Below are 19,590 nucleotides of genomic sequence, written 5' to 3' on the forward strand. Positions count from 1 at the left end.
AAAAAATTGAAATTGATGCTCTTTGCTCAACCCAAGAACTGTTGAGAAATAATCAACCAGGATTTGAATGATAACTGAGACGTTGCTTGTGTGTTTCAATTTCCAACATTTGTGCTAATTGTTGGGGTCACTAACTAGGGTTGTTGTATCCCTAGAAATATTAATTTTATAGAATTATACAGCAGAGAAGGAGGCCATTCGGCCCATCGTGCCTGTGCCAGCTCTTTGAAGAACTCTCCAATTAGTCCCACGTCCCTGCTTTTTTCCCACAGACCTGCAAGTTTCTCCTTTTCAAGTATTTATCCAGTTCCCTTTTGAAAGTTACTATTGGGTTAATCTTGTTTCTTTATTTCCCATTTTGATGAGAGATTTTAGAAACATAGAAGATAGGAGCAGGAGTAGGCCATTCAATGAGATCATGGCTGATCTTCCAAACTCAGTACCCTGTCCCTGCTTTCTCCCCATACCCCTTGATTCCTTTAGCCTTGAGAAATATATCCAACTCCTTGAATATATTTAATGAATTGGCCTCTACTGCCTTCTGTGGTAGAGAATTCCACAGGTTCACCACTCTCTGGGTGAAGAAATTCCTCCTCATCTCTGTCCTAAATGGCTTACCCCATATCCTTAGACTGTGACCCCTGGTTCTGGACTTGTAATTTTCAGATGTTATTCCTGCAGATGAACAGAATGTTTGTGTGTTCAGCGCTGACGGGTCCACTGAGTGCAGTAAGGAGCCAAGCAATGAGAGAAACGCGGTCAGTGAGGAAGGAGCAGAGACGGCAGCAACTGTCGCACCTGCCGGTGGTGAAACCACAAGAAAGGACAAGTCTGCTGCTCAGCTTTCTGTGGGCAAGAACGGTGCTAAAACAAACACAAAACGTGTTCGGAGGAAGGGTAAAGGGAAGCCTCCGAAACGCACGCCGTAAGTTAAACTCTTCACGCTGACGCTGTTCATCTGTCTGAGCTTTTCCCCCTCCAGCAAAGGGTATAACCTCGGTGTTTAAAAATGATGAGGGGTTTCAATAGAGTAGAAAAGGAGAAACTGTTTCCACTGGTGGGAGGGTTGGTAACTAGAGGACACTGATTTAAGGTTTTATGGGGAGATGAGAATTTTTTTTTTACACAGCGAGTTGTTGTGATCTGGAATGCGCTGCCTGAAAGGGCGGTGGAAGCAGATTCCGTAGTAACTTTCAAAAGGGAACTGGATAAATACCTCAAAAGGAAAAAATTGCGGGGCTGTGGGGAAAGAGCAGGGCGAGTGCGACTAATTGGAGAGCACTTTCAAAAGGCCGGCACAAGCACGTTGGGCCGATTGGCCTCTTTTGTCCTGTAAGATTCTAAATTTCTGTTGACTCCCTGGTGTTTTGTAGGATTGTGTGGCTCTGGGCAGCGGGGGTAAGTGATGCAGCCTGAGGGCACTTCTCTCCCCATTCAGGGACACGCAGGAGCCGCGGTGCTCAGGGTGATGTGAACTGAGCAGAGTGAAGGATTGGAGTCCTAACTTCCCCCTCTGTGATGCGATGTGTTGGTACAGTACCCGCGGTACCACCCCCCCACCCACCAATTGTATTTGTTTTCTAATTGAGTAATTTTACAAAACTGTAGGGAGGGGGATGGTGATGACCACAAAGCAGAAATAGTTCAAACGCTCGATCCAGTTGGAGCACCCTGGCTGCAATTAACTGACTCAGCGCAGACCAAGGACCCACATCTGGGACCTCATTGCTGGTGTGTGTCTCCGCTGAGCCACATGCTGGGGTGGGGAAGTCACTCGTGAACCAGTGTTCAGGCAGGTGACTTACAACCTATTTGTGTGGCTTTTTCACTCTCTGGCTTCCATCCTGCAACAACTGTGCTGCTTTTGACTGTTTTCTCCTTTAAGCAAATTCTTCCTTTCTTTCCCCCCACCCCCCCCATCAGTGTGAAAAGCCCAGTGCGGTATCACAAGGTCACTGATTACTATCCTATCCGAAGGAGTTGTCGGAAGTGTGAAGGGCAGCTGAAGGTAAATCTTTTTATTTGGAATTCTTGGTGTAGCACAAGGGGTAGGGTCCTAATTTAAAGCCACGTGTGTTGCCTGCTGGGTTGGGAGGCTAGTTTGCCTGTTGCTGCACAATGAACAGACTGACATTGGAAAATCCAAAGACCCGTCGACTCAATCTGCTCTCTTTGTTCTTCCAATAGTCGGAAGAAAAAATAATAATCGATGAACTGATTCTGAATGGGAAGGAAGAAGGAATGAAGGTAACTTTTGAGATGTGCGAAAGTGTGAAATTAAAAGTGAACTTGCCCGGGGATCTGGGTGGTGTAGTGGGCTGGACCCTTCACCTCTGGGTCATGGGTTCAAACCCAGCCCAGGCTGGTGGAATGACATCATGTGTGTCAGCTGCAAGGGTGCTGTGTGAAAGTAGCCTGGCCAGTAATCAGTGCGTAGCGGATTTTGGCCTGCACTAATTGGCATTCTTGGGTACCTACGGTTTAGGGGATGGGAAATGCCGCACTGGTAATGGACAGGGCGCGCGCTCGCTCGCTCTCTCTACCCTCCCTAAGGACATAGTATTTTAATCTTTTTATGTGTTTCTTGGAAAGATGGAAAGCCGATTGTTCCAAGTGTTTTTGATCATTTGAGTGCTTTACTTCCTTGGTTACTGAATATATCGATGTTTAAGTACATTTATACACGTGTGAAGTATATTTACCTTTATTGTGTGTGAGGTGTTTTCTACTAAAATTAGTGTATGGGCCAAAACATCGTCTCTGTGACTCGTCAGCAATTCTATTGGACAAACGCTGTTCTAACGGATATCTCCTCCATTCTCACAGGTTGGTATAATTGACGGGAAAGGTCGTGGTGTGGTGGCCACAAAACCTTTTCAGCGTGGCGAGTTTGTGGTGGAGTACCATGGGGACCTCATTGAATTTCCAGCCGCAAAGAATCGAGAGGCTAAATATGCACAAGATCCCTCCACTGGCTGCTACATGTACTACTTTCAATACCTCAGTAAAACTTACTGGTGAGCCCTCTCCTGCGCTCGCTGTCTGTTTCCTTGTGTATTTGTTGGCCTGTTCTCCTTCCCTTGCCGTTAGCTCAACGTAAGTGTACAATGCTGTCACTACATGTGCTGAATTCACTCTGACAGCACTGTTTTTATTTATAATAAAAATCTAGCATCTGGATGCACCTCTCGTCATCGTTTCCATTATAACTTGCGGTGTCCTTTGGAATGGAGCCTGCCAATGTAAACTTCTCACTCTGTAATTACACCATCCTGCCAGCAGTGATCATGTTATGCATTCGTTCACTTGGTTGTCATTCCCTGGGGTCATTTTAACTTATCGCTGGGCAATAGAAAATAGAGAACAGTGTAAAACGGGGCGATAAAAGTTAAAATTACCCCCAACCCCCTCCATGTGTGCAATGCCACAGGAGATCAGTTTGTAGGTTCTGAACATTATTGTAAACTTAGTGAATGTTGGAAGGGTGGTAGGGGCAGAGACCCTCATTGATTTTAAAAAGTACTTGGATATGAACTTGAAGAGCTGTATCCTACAGGGCTAGACACCAAGAGCTGGCATAGACACGATGGGCCAAATGGCGGCCTCCTGTGCTGTAAATTTCTATGATTGCAGCACATCAAGGTTGTGCCAGTGCTGGCCCCATGTCCCAACTCTGCCCTACTGCCTCTGATGACCAGCGATATTTTATCCTTCATTACTCATACGGAGGCAAATTTTAAAGACAATTGATTCTGTTTAAGTAAAAACAGAAAATGCTGGAAACACTCAGCAGGTCAGGCAGCATCTGTGGAGAGAAACAGTTAACATTTCAGGTCGATGACCTTTCATCAGTGCTGAGTGTTTCCAGCATTTTCTGTTTTTTATTTCCGATTTCTAGCATCTGCAGTATTTAGCTTTTGCTTGTATCTGTTGTCTTAACTGGTGCAGATGTGCCAAGGCTCCTTAGAGTCTGGGCCTGCAGGATACCCAATTGGGTGAATACCCGTACAGTGCAGAATGGCGGCAGGGCTATAGCTGCCTATTCACACAAGTAACTCGGTGCGCTGTCTCCTCAGTTGCCATGGAAACTTTCTGCTTGAAGATTGTGTAGTTAGTGCAAAGTAATTTTGTGTCAGGCCCAGCTGGGATGTGTTGGATTGCAAGCTCCCATGATTGACCTAGGGCTGGATTAGAGCTGCAAATGCTTTACTGTAGAAAGGCTTGACCCTTATTGCTTTTACACCTCAGTACTTTATTTTTAAACATCTTAATGGACTTTGGTTTCAGAGGAAGCAGGAACTTTGGCTCATCTGATCTTCCAGAAGACCAACTCGGCCATCTCGTCATTACAGCATCCATCCATTTGTTAAATGGAATCCGGTGCCCTGGCCTCAGCCACTCCTCCCTGGCAGCGAAGATGGAAAGAGCTGTCTCTATGCGTGCGACAGTTTTATTGGCAGATTTTACATCCCCTGTTCATACTGGGTTTCAGTGGCGTGTGGGGCATGAGTCACCAGTTGGTTCCACTTGTGAGGATGATTAGTGGAGCCTTTCATCAGACTGTTCATTTTGACTGCTCTTTTTGTTTTTAAGATGAAGCAGCTTTGGTCTGTTGCCTCTTCCTCGTCTGTAGGGAGGTGTCATCTCAAGACCGGCAGCTAACATTGCCGGGAATCGTGCACTATTCAAACTTCTTTACCCAGAAATCGTGCACTTTACCCAGAGAGTGGTTTAAAATTGCTGCCACATAGAGTAATCAAGGCAAATAGCAGAGATGCATATAAGGAGGAGCTAGATAAACACACGAGGGAGAAAGGAACAGAAGGATATGTTGATGGGGTTAGCTGAAATAATGTGCAAGGAGGCTCGTGTGGAGCAGAAACGCCAGCATGGACCAGTTGGGCCGAATGGCCTGTTTCTGTGCTGTATAGATTCTATGTAACTGCTCTGTCTTGTCCTCCCACTGTCTTTATGATCTTCTGAGGATTTTTTTTCCCAAATATTTTTAAGTTTAAATTTTTTTTTTTTTTTGTAGCGTGGATGCGACAAAGGAATCTACGCGTCTTGGTCGACTGATCAACCACAGCAAGAACGGGAACTGTCAAACCAAGTTACACGACATCGACGGGAACCCACACCTTATACTTGTCGCCTCTCGGGACATTGCAACGGGCGAGGAGCTGCTTTACGATTATGGAGATCGAAGCAAAGCCTCGCTTGCCGCACATCCCTGGCTGAAGCAGTGAGCCAAATTTGAATTTTTTTTTTTTAAGAGAAACTGTTCGGATTTATGCTTGCTCTAATGGGCTTCGTGATGCAGCATTTAATCATAACCGCCAATATAGACTACTGGATTCCATGAGCAGCGCGGAGGAGGTGGTCTTGCATCTTTGGAACTTTTATATCTTAATGCTTTTGTATATTTTGTACACTGGTGTGCTTTAGGAGCTTGCAGTCATGAGGCAGGTTGTGTTTTTTATATAAACTATTTCTGAATATCCAGCTCTTGTACAGTATTAACAGCCTAGGTCTGCTTTTGTGCTCTGCATTAGAAATTTACTTTTGCATATTTAAGAGATCGAATGGTGTCATTTATAAAGTAATGGACCATTTTTAGAAAGCCTCAGTATGCTGGATAATGAATTTGGTGTCACTTCCGACTGGAAGCCGCAATTGGACGTTTCGAAATACTAAGTATGAGCGTTTGTTTGCGTTCGCTGATTCAATTTTAACGCAGGGCTTCACATCACATGCCCATCTCTCTGTTGTAAACAGCTATTTAAAGTTCATGTACAGAAGCTTCATGTTGAAGAATATTTAAATAAACTCTGTGACTTAATTGCATTGCGGCAGTGTTTTAGTTAATGGTGATGAGAGTTAGTGGAGATACTGTAGCTGGAGTTAGGGTTGCGAAGGGGTGGAAAGTTTCCGGGAAATTTCCGGAAATTTTCCACGGGAAGTTTAGCTTGGGAACTTTGGGAATTTTGCCCAAAAAAGCACATGCTAGCGCAATTTTTTTGTATTTCTTTCATTTTTTTTCCACAGGTCCTCTCTTAAAATTACTAACAGAGATGGAATCTTAATTATTAAGGAATTTCTTAATATGTGTTTATCTTCTTACTTGGCTTGTTTTAATAATTACAAGTTTTGTGTGTGAGCAAATGTGTCCTGATTGGTTGGATGAGTGAATGAGCTATTAGCTCCCTCTATTGGTGATGCAGTGTCGTGCATGCACAGGTCATGCTTCCATCACATGGAGCCTCAGGAAAAATTTACTCACCCTGTTGCAATAGTGCTGATCGACCGCAGTTCGACACAGACGAATGCCCTTTATTTCTCTGCATGGAACAATACCACATTTACCGTCAGATGTGTGGAAGCATTTTACCCCGACATTAAAGATGGAAAGACTGTGTACATGTGCAAACACTGTACAAAGCCATATGTAAAGAATGCCACAAAGATGCAGCAGCATTTATCCAAATGCAACAACTTCACTCAAAGCTCACAGCAGTCAGCCCAGAGTTCCTCTGCTTCCATTCAAGAAGATGATGGTTCTCATTCAGCATCAGGCTCCTTATCAGTAACTCCTGGCCCACTTGGAATGGTTCTTCGATACAATGGATAACCATAGCCAGAAGAATGCAGATGAGTGCCTTGCTTGAGCTGTATATGCGACAGGCTCACCCCTCATGCTCACAGCCAATGTGTACTAGAAGAGATTTTTCAATGTTATTCGCCCTGCACACTGTCCTGCTTTGTCTACTTATTTGCTGGAGGCTGAGTATAACAGAGTCCAAAGAAACGATAGAGATGGCAGACTGTGTTGCAGTTATCTCAGATGGGTGGTCAAATGTATGAGGGGAGGGCATCATAAACTACATCATCTCCACTCCTCTCCCAGTGTTCTTCAAGAGCACAGACATGAATGACAACAGACACACAGGCACATACATTGCTGATGAGCTGAAAGCAGTCATCAACGATCTTGGATCACGAAAGGTCTTTGCAGTAGTTACTGACCGTGCTGTGAATATGAAGGTTGCTTGGGCTCAAGTGGAGGAGGCCTACCCTCATTACATCTATTGGGTGCGCAGCTCATGGGCTCAACCTGCTCCTCAAGGACATCATGGGTTTGAGAACCATGGAAACACTGTACAAGAGAGCCAAGCAAGTTGTTAACTATGTCAGGGGAAAACAGGTAGTTGCAGCAACCTACAACTCCAAGCAAACGACCAAGAACAAGAACACCACACTGAAGCTGCCCAGCAACACTAGATGGGGTGACGTCGTTGTGTATGTAACCTGTTCCACCTTAAGAGGACTACTTTTAAGAGATGTACTACTTTCTCTTGGCTGGTGTATACTGTAATACCGGTGGTGACCACACCGGTATATAAGTGTTGTGTAAGGATTTGCTGGGCAGTTCAGCCCTGACCTCCGAATAGTAAAGACCTGTTAAAAGTTATTCTTGTTGTCTGTGTCCAGTGATTGATCCTAAACATAACTGGGACACATACACTCAACAGTTGTCATAATGTACAACAGCCTTCTGGAGGGTAAGGAGCCGCTGCAAGAAATGGCAATATCCCAGTCTGGGGATATGGAAACCACCATCAAGAAAATACTGCTGGATGATGTGTTTTGGGAGAGAGTGGTTATACATAGATACATAGAAGATAGGAGCAGGAGTAGGCCATTCGGCCCTTCGTGCCTGCTCCGCCATTCGATGAGATCATGGCTGATCCTTTAATTCAGTATCCCGTCCCCGCCTTCTCTCCGTAACCCTTAACCCCTTTTGCCCGTAGAAATATATCTAATTCCCTCTTAAATATATTTAATGAGCTGGCGTACACTGCCCTCTGTGGCAATGAGTTCCACAGGTTCACCACTCTCTGAGTGAAGAAATTCCCCCTCATCTCTGTCCTAAATGGTTTAGCCCTTATCCTTAAATTATGTCCTCTAGTTCTGTTCTCACCCGCCAAGGGAAACATTCCTTCTGCATCCAGTCTGTCTAGACCTGTCAGAATTTTATACACTTCTATGAGGTCCCCTCTCAATCTTCTAAACTCCAGTGTGTACATCCCTAAACTACATAGTCTCTCCTCATAGGTCATTCCCGCCATTCCTGGTATCAGCCTTAAACTACTCTCACCAGTAGCATCTGCAATTGCTCAGATTTAAGAAGATGACGCTGTCTTGTCAGATGTTCTCAGGCTTTTTGCTGATTTAAAAGAACAAATCAGCATTGCCCTATCCACATCCCTGCTGCTCAAAGCAGAGGAGAAGGCAATTGTTCAATTCATACAGACAGGTCAAGAATTTTGTGTCAAGCCGATTCATGCTGCAGCGTACATGCTGGACCCAAAGCATGTTGGGAGACCAATACTTTCTGGCGAACAGATCAACAGCGCTTAGTGTGATTTCTACCCTCTCACGCCACCTCAATCTGGACATGGGCAAAGTTCTGGGAAGTCTGGCAAAGTTCTCCACCAAGCAAAGTCTTTGGAATGGGGACGGGATATGGGAATCCTGCAAGCATATCAGTGCACATACCTGGTGGAAGGGACTTTGTGCATCTGAGGCCCTGTCGCCCATTGCATCGGTGATACTCCAAATCCCACCTTCATCAGCGGCCTCTGAATGAAAACTGGTCACTTTTTGGGAATACGCATGCAAAGCTGCGCAACAGGCTGACTAACGAGAGTGGAGAAACTGGTGGCTATCCAGGCGAACCTACAACTTATTGAGCCAAATACAGAAGTGTCCACCACACAGCTAGACAGTGACACAGAGGAGGAAATGGACACATCAGAGAATCAGGAGGAGCAATGATGAGTAGAAGACTCAAAGGGACAAAATAAGGACAAATTACAGGCTAAATAAGCTGACGTTCTTATTTTATTTTAGATGGGTATTTTTTGTGGGGGTTCAATAAAGTTCAAAATTATAACCTAAATAAAGTTTTGAAAGCCTGTTTTTATTTGTATGGAATAGTATGTCTATTTTGATGACAAAGATACTATACGGGTCAGAGACAAAAACCATCAGTGTGCAAAAGAACTCTAAATCCCCAAAAATTCCCATGGAAAGTTTCCTCTCTTAATTCCTGGAATTTTGCAACCCTAGCTGGAGTGGGTTCACATTTGACCCCAGTGGGACGCTGATGGTGGTCACTCTCTGCTCACTAATCGGCCAGCGATTTAATGGAGTTGGACGATCTTAATCCAGTCCTTGTTGGCATGGACTGTGTGCAAAAATCTGCCATCTCGCAGTCTGACAGGGTGGATTGTTGCTGGTCTGTTAGCGGGTGTCCTTCTGGTCTGGCTAAAGAATGTTGAAGAGCGAGGGAACTTTATTCTGCAATTTGCTAGTGTTGTACCAGACTTTGGAGAGCCTGGTTGACGAGAATGGAAGCTGGTCACCACTCCAATGTTTGCTTCATTGCCTCAAAAGGGAAACAAGCCATTTGGTGCAACTTCAGCACAGCAACTAATTAGAACATAAGAACATAAGAAATAGGAGCAGGAGTAGGCCAATTGGCCCCTCGAGCCTGCTCCACCATTCAATAAGATCATGGCTGATCTGATCCTAACCTCAAATCCTCTATCACTGTGCATCCACCCGAACCCATGTGATCTCCCGGGAGAGGCGAAAAACCAGATAAAGACCCAATGGCCAATTTGGGAGAAAAAAATCTGGGAAATTCCTCTCCGACCCATCTAGGCGATCGAAATTCTTCCAGGAGATCACTCTGTCCCTATATTTTCTACAGTACTTACCTTCTGTAAAGGCGATCTCCACCCCAGCCAGGAACAGGAATAAAACCATCTCCTGAAATCTAACACAGAATTAGAATGCAGTAGGAGCAGAACCAGGCTACACGGCCCCTGGGCCCACTCCACTACCCACAGGACCATGACCATTCCGAACCTAGACTCGTGTCCAATTTCCTGCCCGCTCCCCGTAACCCTTAATTCCCTTTACTTCTAGGAAACTATCGATTTCTGTTTTAAATTTATTTAATGATGTAGCTTCCACAGCTTTCTGGGGCAGCAAATTCCACAAACCTACCACCCTCCTGAGTGAAGAAGTTTCTCCTCATCTCAGTTTTGAAAGAGCAGCCCCTTATTCTAAGATTATGCCCCCTAGTTCTAGTTTCACCCATCATTGGGAACATCCTCACCGCATCCACCCGATCAAGCCCCTTCACAATCTTGTATGTTTCAATAACATCGCCTCTCATTCTTCTGAACTCCAATGAGTAGAGTCCCAATCTACTCAACCTCTCCTCATATGACCACCCCCTCATCCCCGGGATTAACCGAGTGAACCTTCTTTGTACTGACTCGAGAGCAAGTATGTCTTTTCTTAAGTATGGACACCAAAACTGTATGCAGTATTCCAGGTGCGGTCTCACCAATACCTTGTACAACTGCAGCAATACCTCCCTGTTTTTATATTCCATCCCCCTAGCAATAAAAGCCAACATTCCATTGGCCTTCTTGATCACTTGCTGCACCTGCATACTAACTTTTTGAGTTTCGTGCACCAGGACCCCCAGATCCCTTTGTACTAAAGTACTTTCCAGTTTCTTGCCATTAAGATAATAACTTGCTCTATGATTTTTCCTGCCAAAGTGCATAACCTCACACTTTCCAGTATTGTATTCCATCTGCCAAATCTCTGCCCACTTACTTAGCCTGTCTATGTCCCTTTGCAGGTTTTTTATGTCCTCCTCACTCACTACTTTCCCTCCCATCTTTGTATCATCTGCAAACTTTGATATGTTACACTCGGTCCCCTCCTCCAAATCGTTAATATAGATTGTAAAGAGTTGGGGACCCAGCACTGACCCCTGCGGAACACCACTAGTTACTGGTTGCCAATCTGAGAACGAACCATTTATCCCAACTCTCTGCTTTCTGTTAGATAGCCAATCCTCCACCCACGCCAGAATATTACCCCCAATCCTGTGATTTTTTATTTTGAGCAATAATCTTTTGTGTGGCACCTTGTCAAATGCCTTTTGGAAGTCTAAATACACTACGTCCACTGGTTCCCCTTTATCCACCCTGTATGTTACTTCCTCAAAAAACTCCAGCAAATTTGTCAAACATGACTTCCCCTTCATGAAACCATGCTGAGTTTGTCCTATTAAATTATGTTTATCCAAATGTCCCGTTACTGTCTCCTTAATAATGGACTCTAACATTTTACCAACCACAGATGTTCAGCTAACTGGTCTATAGTTTCCAGCCTTCTGCCTACTACCCTTTTTAAATAAGGGTGTTACATTAGCAGTTTTCCAATCTGCCGGGACCTTTGCTGAGTCCAGTGAGTTTTGGAAAATTATTACCAATGCATCCACAATCCCTACCGCTACTTCCCTCAAGACCCTCGGATGCAAGCCATCTGGCCCAGGGGATTTATCCGCCTTTAGTCCCATTATTTTACCAAGTACCACTTCCTTAGTGACTTTAATCATATTTAGTTCCTCCCCCCCACCAGAGCCCCCTGTTTGTCCAGTGTTGGGATATTCTTAGTGTCCTCTACTGTAAAGACTGATACAAAATATTCATTCAGTGTTTTTGCCATCTCCATATTTCCCACCATTAATTTCCCGGTCTCATCCTCTAAGGGACCAACATTTACTTTAGCCACCCTTTTTTTTCTTTTTATATAACTATAGAAACTTTTACTGTCTGTTTTTATATTTTTTGCTAATTTACTTTCATAATCTATCTTCCCTTTCTTAATCAATCTTTTAGTTATTTTTTGCTGTCTGTTAAAGACTTCCCAATCTTCCATCCTCCCACTAGATTTGGCTACCTTATATGCCCTTTTTTAGTCGGATACTATCCTTAATTACTTTACTTAGCCACGGATGGCTATCTTTTCTTTTACACCCTTTTTTCCTCAGTGGAATATATATTTTTTGGAAGTTGTAAAATAACTCCTTAAATGTACACCACTGATCATGTACCGTCTTACCCTTTAATCTATTTTCCCAGTCCACTCTAATCAATTCCACTCTCATACCTTCATAGTCTCCTTTATTCAAGCTCAGCACGCTTGTTTGAGATCCAACCTTCTCACCCTCTAATTGAATATGGAACTCAACCATGTTATGGTCACTCATTCCAAGGGGGTCCTTTACTAGGACATTTTTAATTAATCCTGTCTCATTACACAGGACCAAATCTAAGGTTGCTTGCCCCCTGGTTGGTTCAGTTACATACTGCTCAAGAAACCCATCCCTAATACACTCAATGAACTCATCCTCAAGGCTGCTCTGCCCAATTTGATTTGTCCAGTTAATATGATAATTAAAATCCCCCATAATTATAGCTGTTCCCTTATTACAAGCCTCAACTATTTCCTGATTAATACTCCGTCCAACAGAGCTGCAACTGTTCGGAGGCCTATAGACTACACCCACTAGTGTTTTTTTCCCCTTATTATTCCTTATCTCCACCCAAACTGTTTCACTATCCTGCTCCTTTGACCCAATATCATTTCTCTGTATTATAGTGATTCCTTCCTTTATTAACATAGCCACCCCACCTCCTCTCCCTTCCTGCCTGTCCTTCCTGATTGTTAAATAACCTGGTATGTTTAATTCCCAGTCATGGTCACCCTGCAGCCATGTTTCTGTAATGGCCACAAGATCACACAAGATGTGGCCTTTGATGATCCAGTCTGTCCGTACACCGCCCTGAAGGGAGCGAGCGCATTTCAATATCTTCCACTGCACTGAGGAGAGATTCTGAATCAATAAAACAATGCAGTTTATTCACAGGTTGCTGTTGCTGAATGATCAAATGATGTACTTCTGAGGAGAGCTGTCCTACTAGTTTTTAATCCATTTAACTTTTTTAATTTAAAAAATAAATAATTTTCAGTATGTGGGTGTCACTGGCAGGGTCAGTGTGGAGGTGATGGGCTGTCTTCTTGAACAGTTGCAACTAGGTGTTTGATACAACTGAGGGGTTTGCTGGGTCACTTCAGAGGGCAGTTGGTGTGGGACTGGAGCCACATATAGGCCAGACTGGGTAAGGATGGCAGATTTCCTTCCCTAAAGAACATTAGTGAACCCGTTGGGATTTTATGACGATCCAAAGCTTCATGGTCACTTTTACTGATGCCGATATTTTTTTTTTTCTCTTTTCCAGATTTTTTTTTTTTTTTTTTTTTTAAAACAGTTTTTCCATCGAAATATGACATGTCAGTGTTCCTGGTAGAATTCTACATGTGCAGGCGTGTCATCTTATTAATGTGATGGGAGATTAATCTGTATCGTACAGTGAGGTTTGTGCAGTGGGATGAGTCGGCGTCAAACACAATGGGGGTAACGTCTGATCCCAGCGGTGTGGAATTCTGCAGGTATATTCAAATATATTTTCACCACACTTTAGGAAGGATGTGAAGGCACTTGAGAGGGTGCAGAGGAAATTTACCAGAATGGTTCCGGGGATGGGGGATCTTAGCTACAAGGACAGGTTGGAGAAGCTGGATTTGTTTTCATTAGAGCAAAGGAGGTTGCGGGGTGATTTGATAGAGGTGTATATAAGATTATAACGGGTTTAGATAGGCTAGACAGGGAAAGGCTGTTCCCACTAGTTAATGGTACAAGGACTAGGGGTCACAGATTTAAGGTTTTGGGCCTGAGATACAGCGGAGATGTGAGGAAAATCTTTTTTACGCAGTGAGTGGTGAGGACCTGGAACTCGCTGCTGATGGAAGTGGTGGAAGCGGAGACACTCAATATTTTCAAGGGGAGACTGGATAGGCACTTGAGGGAAATAAACTTGCAGGTCTACAGGGATAGAGCGTGGGAATGGGACTGACTGGATTGCTCTGCAGAGAGCCGGCACGGACTCGATGGGCCGAATGGCCCCTCTCTGTGCCGTTATGTCTCTGACGAAGTCTCTTTCCTCGGGTGTAACACTTTCTGACCCATTATATAAATAGAAACTATAGCTGCTGCTTGACAGTGCCAGTGTCAAAGGAGAAGTAGAATAAACTGGTTAAATGCAGTCGCTCCATGACTAAAGGTTTAGAAAATTCATAATCAAGATTTTCCTTGTGTGGGTCTGGACTATGAACAGAGAACATGTTTTAAAACTTCCTACTGCATGTAAAAGTCTCTGATTTCACTTCAGAACGCTGTTTTATTGTGGTCTTTACCTTTGCTTCTTTTGTTTGGCATCTTCACTATCCTGTTTCTTTTACAGTTTGAAGCTGCACATTACAATATTCTACTCTACGGAATCATTTGTGTGTGGCGGAACCACCCGAGGATTACTGACAATTGTATATAATTCCTTTTACAGCAATGTAGTACAGCTGGGGGCTGCACCTTTAATGTATCTGTTAACTGTACTAGGGCTTCTTTCCTGTACTCCGCGTGATGACGTCATGCCGTCTGTCACGTGATCTCTCAAGGGCGGGAAGAACGTCATGACGTCAGAGCTCGGAACCTGCTAGCAGTTGAGCTCGGAACCTGCCAGCAGTTGAACTCGGAACCTTCCAGCAGTTTCCAGAGAGGCTTTCAAGCAGACCAGACCTATTTGCATTGTATCCTACAGTTTCCTGCACAGCTTCATTTGCTCATTAAATTTTATTGTTTTTGATTTTCTGAGTCGATCTCAATTCTTCGGCAAGGAACCCCAGTTCCTACATTGGTGACCCCGATTTCTTCGAACAATTTTCGTTGAAGTTACATCATGGACACGAACGCCGTCACCCTCAAACTGCCACAATTTTGGGAGCAACAACCGGCCGCGTGGTTTTTCCAGATGGAAGCCCAATTTGCAATCCGGGGAGTAGCAGCGGATTCGACCAGTTATTATTACGTGGTCTCCGCCCTCAACAGCGCCACGGCCTCACGGCTCGTCAGCCTCCTCGAGAGTCCACCGAACGATGGCAAGTACGAAGCTTTAAAAGCACGTTTACTGCAGATTTTCGGTCTGTCCTCGGAGCGCGCTCGCAGACTTATCTCCATGTCCGGCCCCGGGGACTCAAAACCCTCAGAGCTCATGAGCCAAATGCTCACGCTTTTGGGCTCGGAATCGCAATGTTTTCTGTTCCGCGAACTGTTTCTCTGTCAACTACCAGAGCCAGTACAGACAGCCTTGGCCAATTCCGCGATCACGGATTGTGCTGAACTCGCCGCGGAAGCGGATAAAATATTCACCATCTCGCAACAATCTTGTGCAGCCACGAGGCGCCCATCCCCACGAGTGAATCCGACGACGACTCCTGCAGGCTGGTGTGCATACCACGCTCGTTTCGGCACGAAGGCTAGAAATTGCCGTCCGCCCTGCAGTTTCGCACCAAAAAAAAAACCTACCTCAAACCAGCGGTTTCTGAGAAGATCAATAAGGCCTAAGGGACGCGCCGGAGTTGCGATGGCCGTCTGGTCCGCAGGGAAACTCCTATACACTGCAGACTCCCTGTCAGGGTGACGTTTTCTCTGATACTGGCTCCCAGTGCAGTATCCTACCAGCGTCGAAGCCAGATCTTCAATCCGGCGGTCAAGGTCCCCCCCTCGAGGCAGCCAATGGTGCGGCCATTCGCACGTTCGGAAAGCGTAGGGTCCAGTTGCGTTTTGGCGTCCAACGTTTTGTTTGGGAGTTCATCACGGCGAAAGTCTCACAGGCCATCCTGGGGGCAGATTTCTTCTGCGCAAATGGGTTTCTCGTCGACGTCCGACACTGCCGGCTAATCGGTGCCTCCATTTTTCACTCGGTCCCCTGCCACCGAAGCACCGCGATGTCTTGGTCAGCTGCCTGTGCAGTCCCATCTCCAAATGAGATCCCTCGTCTTCTCAGTGAGTTCCCTGAGCTCACCAGGCCCACATTTTCTTCTTCAGTCGCGAGGCACGGTGTGGCGCACCACATTACCACAACAGGATGCCCCGTTTATGCGAGAGCTCGAAGGCTGGAACCCGAAAAACTCGCGGCCGCCAAGGCGGAGTTCCATACAATGGAACGCCTGGGTATCATTCGACGTTCGAATAGTCCTTGGTCCTCGCCATTACACATTGTTCCTAAGCCGGGCGGCGGATGGCTGAGGCTACCACACCAGATCGGTACCCAATTTCTCACATTCAGGATTTTTCAGCCCACCTGGCAGGGAATTCCATCTTTTCCAAAGTAGACCTCGTCCGAGGCTATCAAGTGCCTGTGCATCCTCAGTACGTCCCCAAAACTGCCGTCATCACACCTTTCGGGCTCTTTGAGTTCCTTCGTATGCCGTTTGGGCTGAAGAATGCAGCGCAAGCCTTCCAACGTCTCATGGATTCCGTGTTGCGCGATCTGCCCTTCATCTTCGTCTACCTAGACGACATCCTTAGTGCTAGTAACAGCACGAAAGAACACATTACGCACTTGCGTACCTATTTTCTCGTCTCAGCCAACATGGCCTTATCAACCCGGCCAAGTGCCAGTTTGGGTTGCACAGCATTGATTTTCTGGGACACAATCACCTCAGAAGGCGCTGTCCCGCTGGCCACGAAGGTGGAAGCGGTCACCTCGTTCCCTCTTCCTCAGACCGTCGGGGCCCTCCAGGAATTTCTGGGAATGGTCAGTTTTTATCATCGGTTCATCCCGAAGGCGGCATTGTTGATGCAACCTTTGTACAAGGCCCTCCGAGGTAAATCAGGCAAAGACCCGATCGATTGGACACCCCAGATGGACCAGGCTTTCCTCGACACTAAGAATGCTTTGGCTGCTGCGACCATGTTGGCACATCCCCTTCCGGGCGCAACCATTGCCTTTACCACCGACGCATCTGATTATGCCATCTGGGCAGTACAGGAGCAGTGGGTCGACGGCACATGGCAACCACTGGCTTTCTTTAGCCGCCAATTGCGGAAGAACGAACGCAAGTATAGTACTTTTGATAGGGAGTTGTTGGCATTGTTTCTGGCCATCCGCCATTTTCGCTTCCTACTGGAAGGACGCCTATTCACTTACTTTTGCGATGGCCAAGACAGCGGAACCATGGTCGGCACGGCAACAACGTCATCTTACGTACATATCTGAATTTACAACCGACGTACAACATGTCTCGGGCAAAGACAACCTGGTGGCGGATTGTCTCTCCCGCGCCCAGCTCCACGCAGTACACCTGGGAGTCGACTATGTTGGTTTGGCAAAAGAACAGAAGGCAGACCCTGAAGTGCAGGCATACCGGACCGCACCTTCCAAGTGGCTGATGTCAGTTTCCAGGCCGCAGGGACCACACTCCCGTGTGACATCTCGATGGGCGTCCCACGTCCAATTGTTCCAGTCGAATGGCGCAGGAGAATTTTCGACACTATCCGCGGGTTGTCACACCCTGGTATGAGAGCGTCACAACGACTCATGGCAAAGAAACTCGTCTGGAAGGGCATGCATCTCGACGTCCGTGACTGGACCAATACTTGCATGAGTTGCCAGAAGTCCAAGATACAACGCCATGTTAAGGCCCCAGTCGCCACTTTTCCGGTTCCGGAGCGTCGATTCGACCATGTGCACGTGGACCTGGTTGGTCCTCTCCCTTCCTCTCGCGGGTACACTCACCACCTCACCGTGGTAGACCGCACCACCAGGTGGCCAGAGGCAATTCCTTTGGTTGCCACCACAGCGGCAGACGTCTCCAGAGCCTTCATCTCATCATGGGTAGCTCGGTTCGGGGTACCGGCTGACATCTCCTCCGACCGGGGGCCTCAATTTACCTCTGAGCTTTGGAACGCCGTAGCTCAAGGTTTGGGCACCAAGCTTCATCGTACCACCGCTTACCATCCACAGGCCAACGGTCTGTGTGAAAGATTCCACAGGTCCCTTAAAGCCGCACTGCGTGCTAGTCTCCGTGGGCCTAGTTGGGTGGACAGGCTCCCTTGGGTGCTGCTAGGTCTTCGCACGGCGCCGAAGGACGACCTGCATTCTTCAGCAGAGCTGGTTTACGGCCAACCACTTAGTGCCTGCCGATTTTCTTCCTCCTCACACGGAACCCTGGTCCCCAGCTCGTCAGCCACCAGGAAGCGGCTAGGAATTTCATCCCAGTGCCTACGTCGCATCATGACCTGCAGCGCTCCCATGTCCCGGTGGATCTTAAGAGCGCAGAATACGTGTTCATTCGGCCGGATGCTCGCAAAAACCCGCTCAAACCGCCTTACACAAGTCCGTTCCGCGTCATCTCGTCAGGTGACAAGTCCTTCACAGTCGACGTCGGCGGTAAGCCTGACCACATCTCCATCGACCGGTTGAAACCGGCGCATCTGGATCTGAGCGAACCAGTCGTCGCCGCTCAGCCGCCGCGTCGTGGTCGTCCACCGTCGACTGCCGGTCCAGTACAACCACAGTCATCCGCCGAGTCGCCAGTGCCCGCCTCACCAGGTCGACCACAGCCGGCCTCCTCTTCTCCGCCTGCGGCGTCATCCCAACCACCGCCAACGGCCAGTTCGTCTTCTAGCGCTCCGTTCCAGCTGCCGGGGTATCGCAGACGGTCGGACAGACTCGTCGGACCCCCTTCTCGCCTTACCTTCTCTGTTAAAAGCAATTCGGGGGGGGGCGCATGTGGCGGAACCACCAGAGGATTACGGACAATTGTATATAATTACTTTTACAGCAATGTAGTACAGCTGGGGGCTGCACCTTTAATGTATCTGTTAACTGTATTTGGGCTTCTTTCCTGTACTCCGCCTGATGACGTTATGCCGTCCGTCACGTGCTCTCTCTCAACGGCGGGAAGAACGTGATGACGTCAGAGCTCGGAACCTTTTAACAGTTGAGCTCGGAACCTGCTAGCAGTTGAGCTCGGAACCTGCTAGCAGTTGAGCTCTGAACCTTCTAGCAGTTTCCAGAGAGGCTTTCAAGCAGACCAGACCTATTTGCATTGTATCCTACAGTTTCCTGTACAGCTTCATTTGTTCATTAAATTTTATTGTTTTTGATTTTCTGAGTCGATCTCAATTCTTCGGCTAGGAACCCCAGTTCCTACATATGTTTCGATTATTTCCTTTATTTCTCTTTCTTTCCCCCCAACCCTACCCCACAGGCTCTGGATCCTGGGGGCCAGTTGAAATTTTCAGGACTGAGACCGATATTTTTGTTGGTCCAGGGGATCAAGGGATATGACGCAAAGGCAGGTAAAGTGAGTTGAGGTACAGATCAACCATGATCGCATTGAATGCCAGAACAGGCTCGAGTGGCAGAATGGCCGCCTCCTGTTCCTATGAGGCCTCAGCCTGGCACCAGATGAAGCGAGAGTCGTGGTTACGGGGCAGAGCGTGCTTTCTCTTTGCACTGTTCCCCTCCACCCCCTTTGGTAGCCATTTTCACCACAATATTAACCAGGACTACCCTCCCCCAAGTCACTTTTTGTCCTCCATGCTATTTAATTAATCTACGTTCACTGCCATATTGTAAACATAGAAACATAGAAAAATAGGAGCAGGAGTCGGCCATTCGAGCCTGCTCCACCATTCACTATGATCATGGCTGATCCTCTATCTCAATAACATATTCCCAGTATAGCCAGTAAACCAGTATCGTTAGCAGCCTTTTAGAGAAATTAAATGTTTTAAGTCAACCAAATACA

At 46.5% G+C, this 19,590-nt stretch overlaps 1 protein-coding gene across 5 annotated transcripts in view; it reads left to right on the top strand.

Annotated features, from left to right (window-relative positions):
* The window catches only part of LOC147103506 (N-lysine methyltransferase KMT5A-like), a 53,255-nt gene that overhangs the window by 9,340 nt on the left and 24,325 nt on the right, over positions 1 to 19,590 (top strand). For 2 of the 5 annotated variants that reach the window (XM_086011846.1, XM_086011851.1), the window contains 5 exons: positions 667 to 925; positions 1,924 to 2,008; positions 2,188 to 2,247; positions 2,827 to 3,017; positions 5,036 to 5,242. In XM_086011846.1, the coding sequence (XP_085867972.1) occupies positions 667 to 925; positions 1,924 to 2,008; positions 2,188 to 2,247; positions 2,827 to 3,017; positions 5,036 to 5,242 (802 nt within the window). Of the gene's footprint in view, positions 1 to 666; positions 926 to 1,923; positions 2,009 to 2,187; positions 2,248 to 2,826; positions 3,018 to 5,035; positions 5,845 to 19,590 lie in introns of those variants that run through there. The other 3 variants (XM_086011847.1, XM_086011849.1, XM_086011850.1) reach the window with 3 other exon arrangements.

The sequence above is a fragment of the Somniosus microcephalus genome, chromosome 19 (assembly GCF_052327205.1).
Source record: "Somniosus microcephalus isolate GS21.2 chromosome 19, FLI_Smic_1.0, whole genome shotgun sequence".
In the NCBI taxonomy this organism is placed as follows: Eukaryota; Metazoa; Chordata; class Chondrichthyes; order Squaliformes; family Somniosidae; genus Somniosus; species Somniosus microcephalus.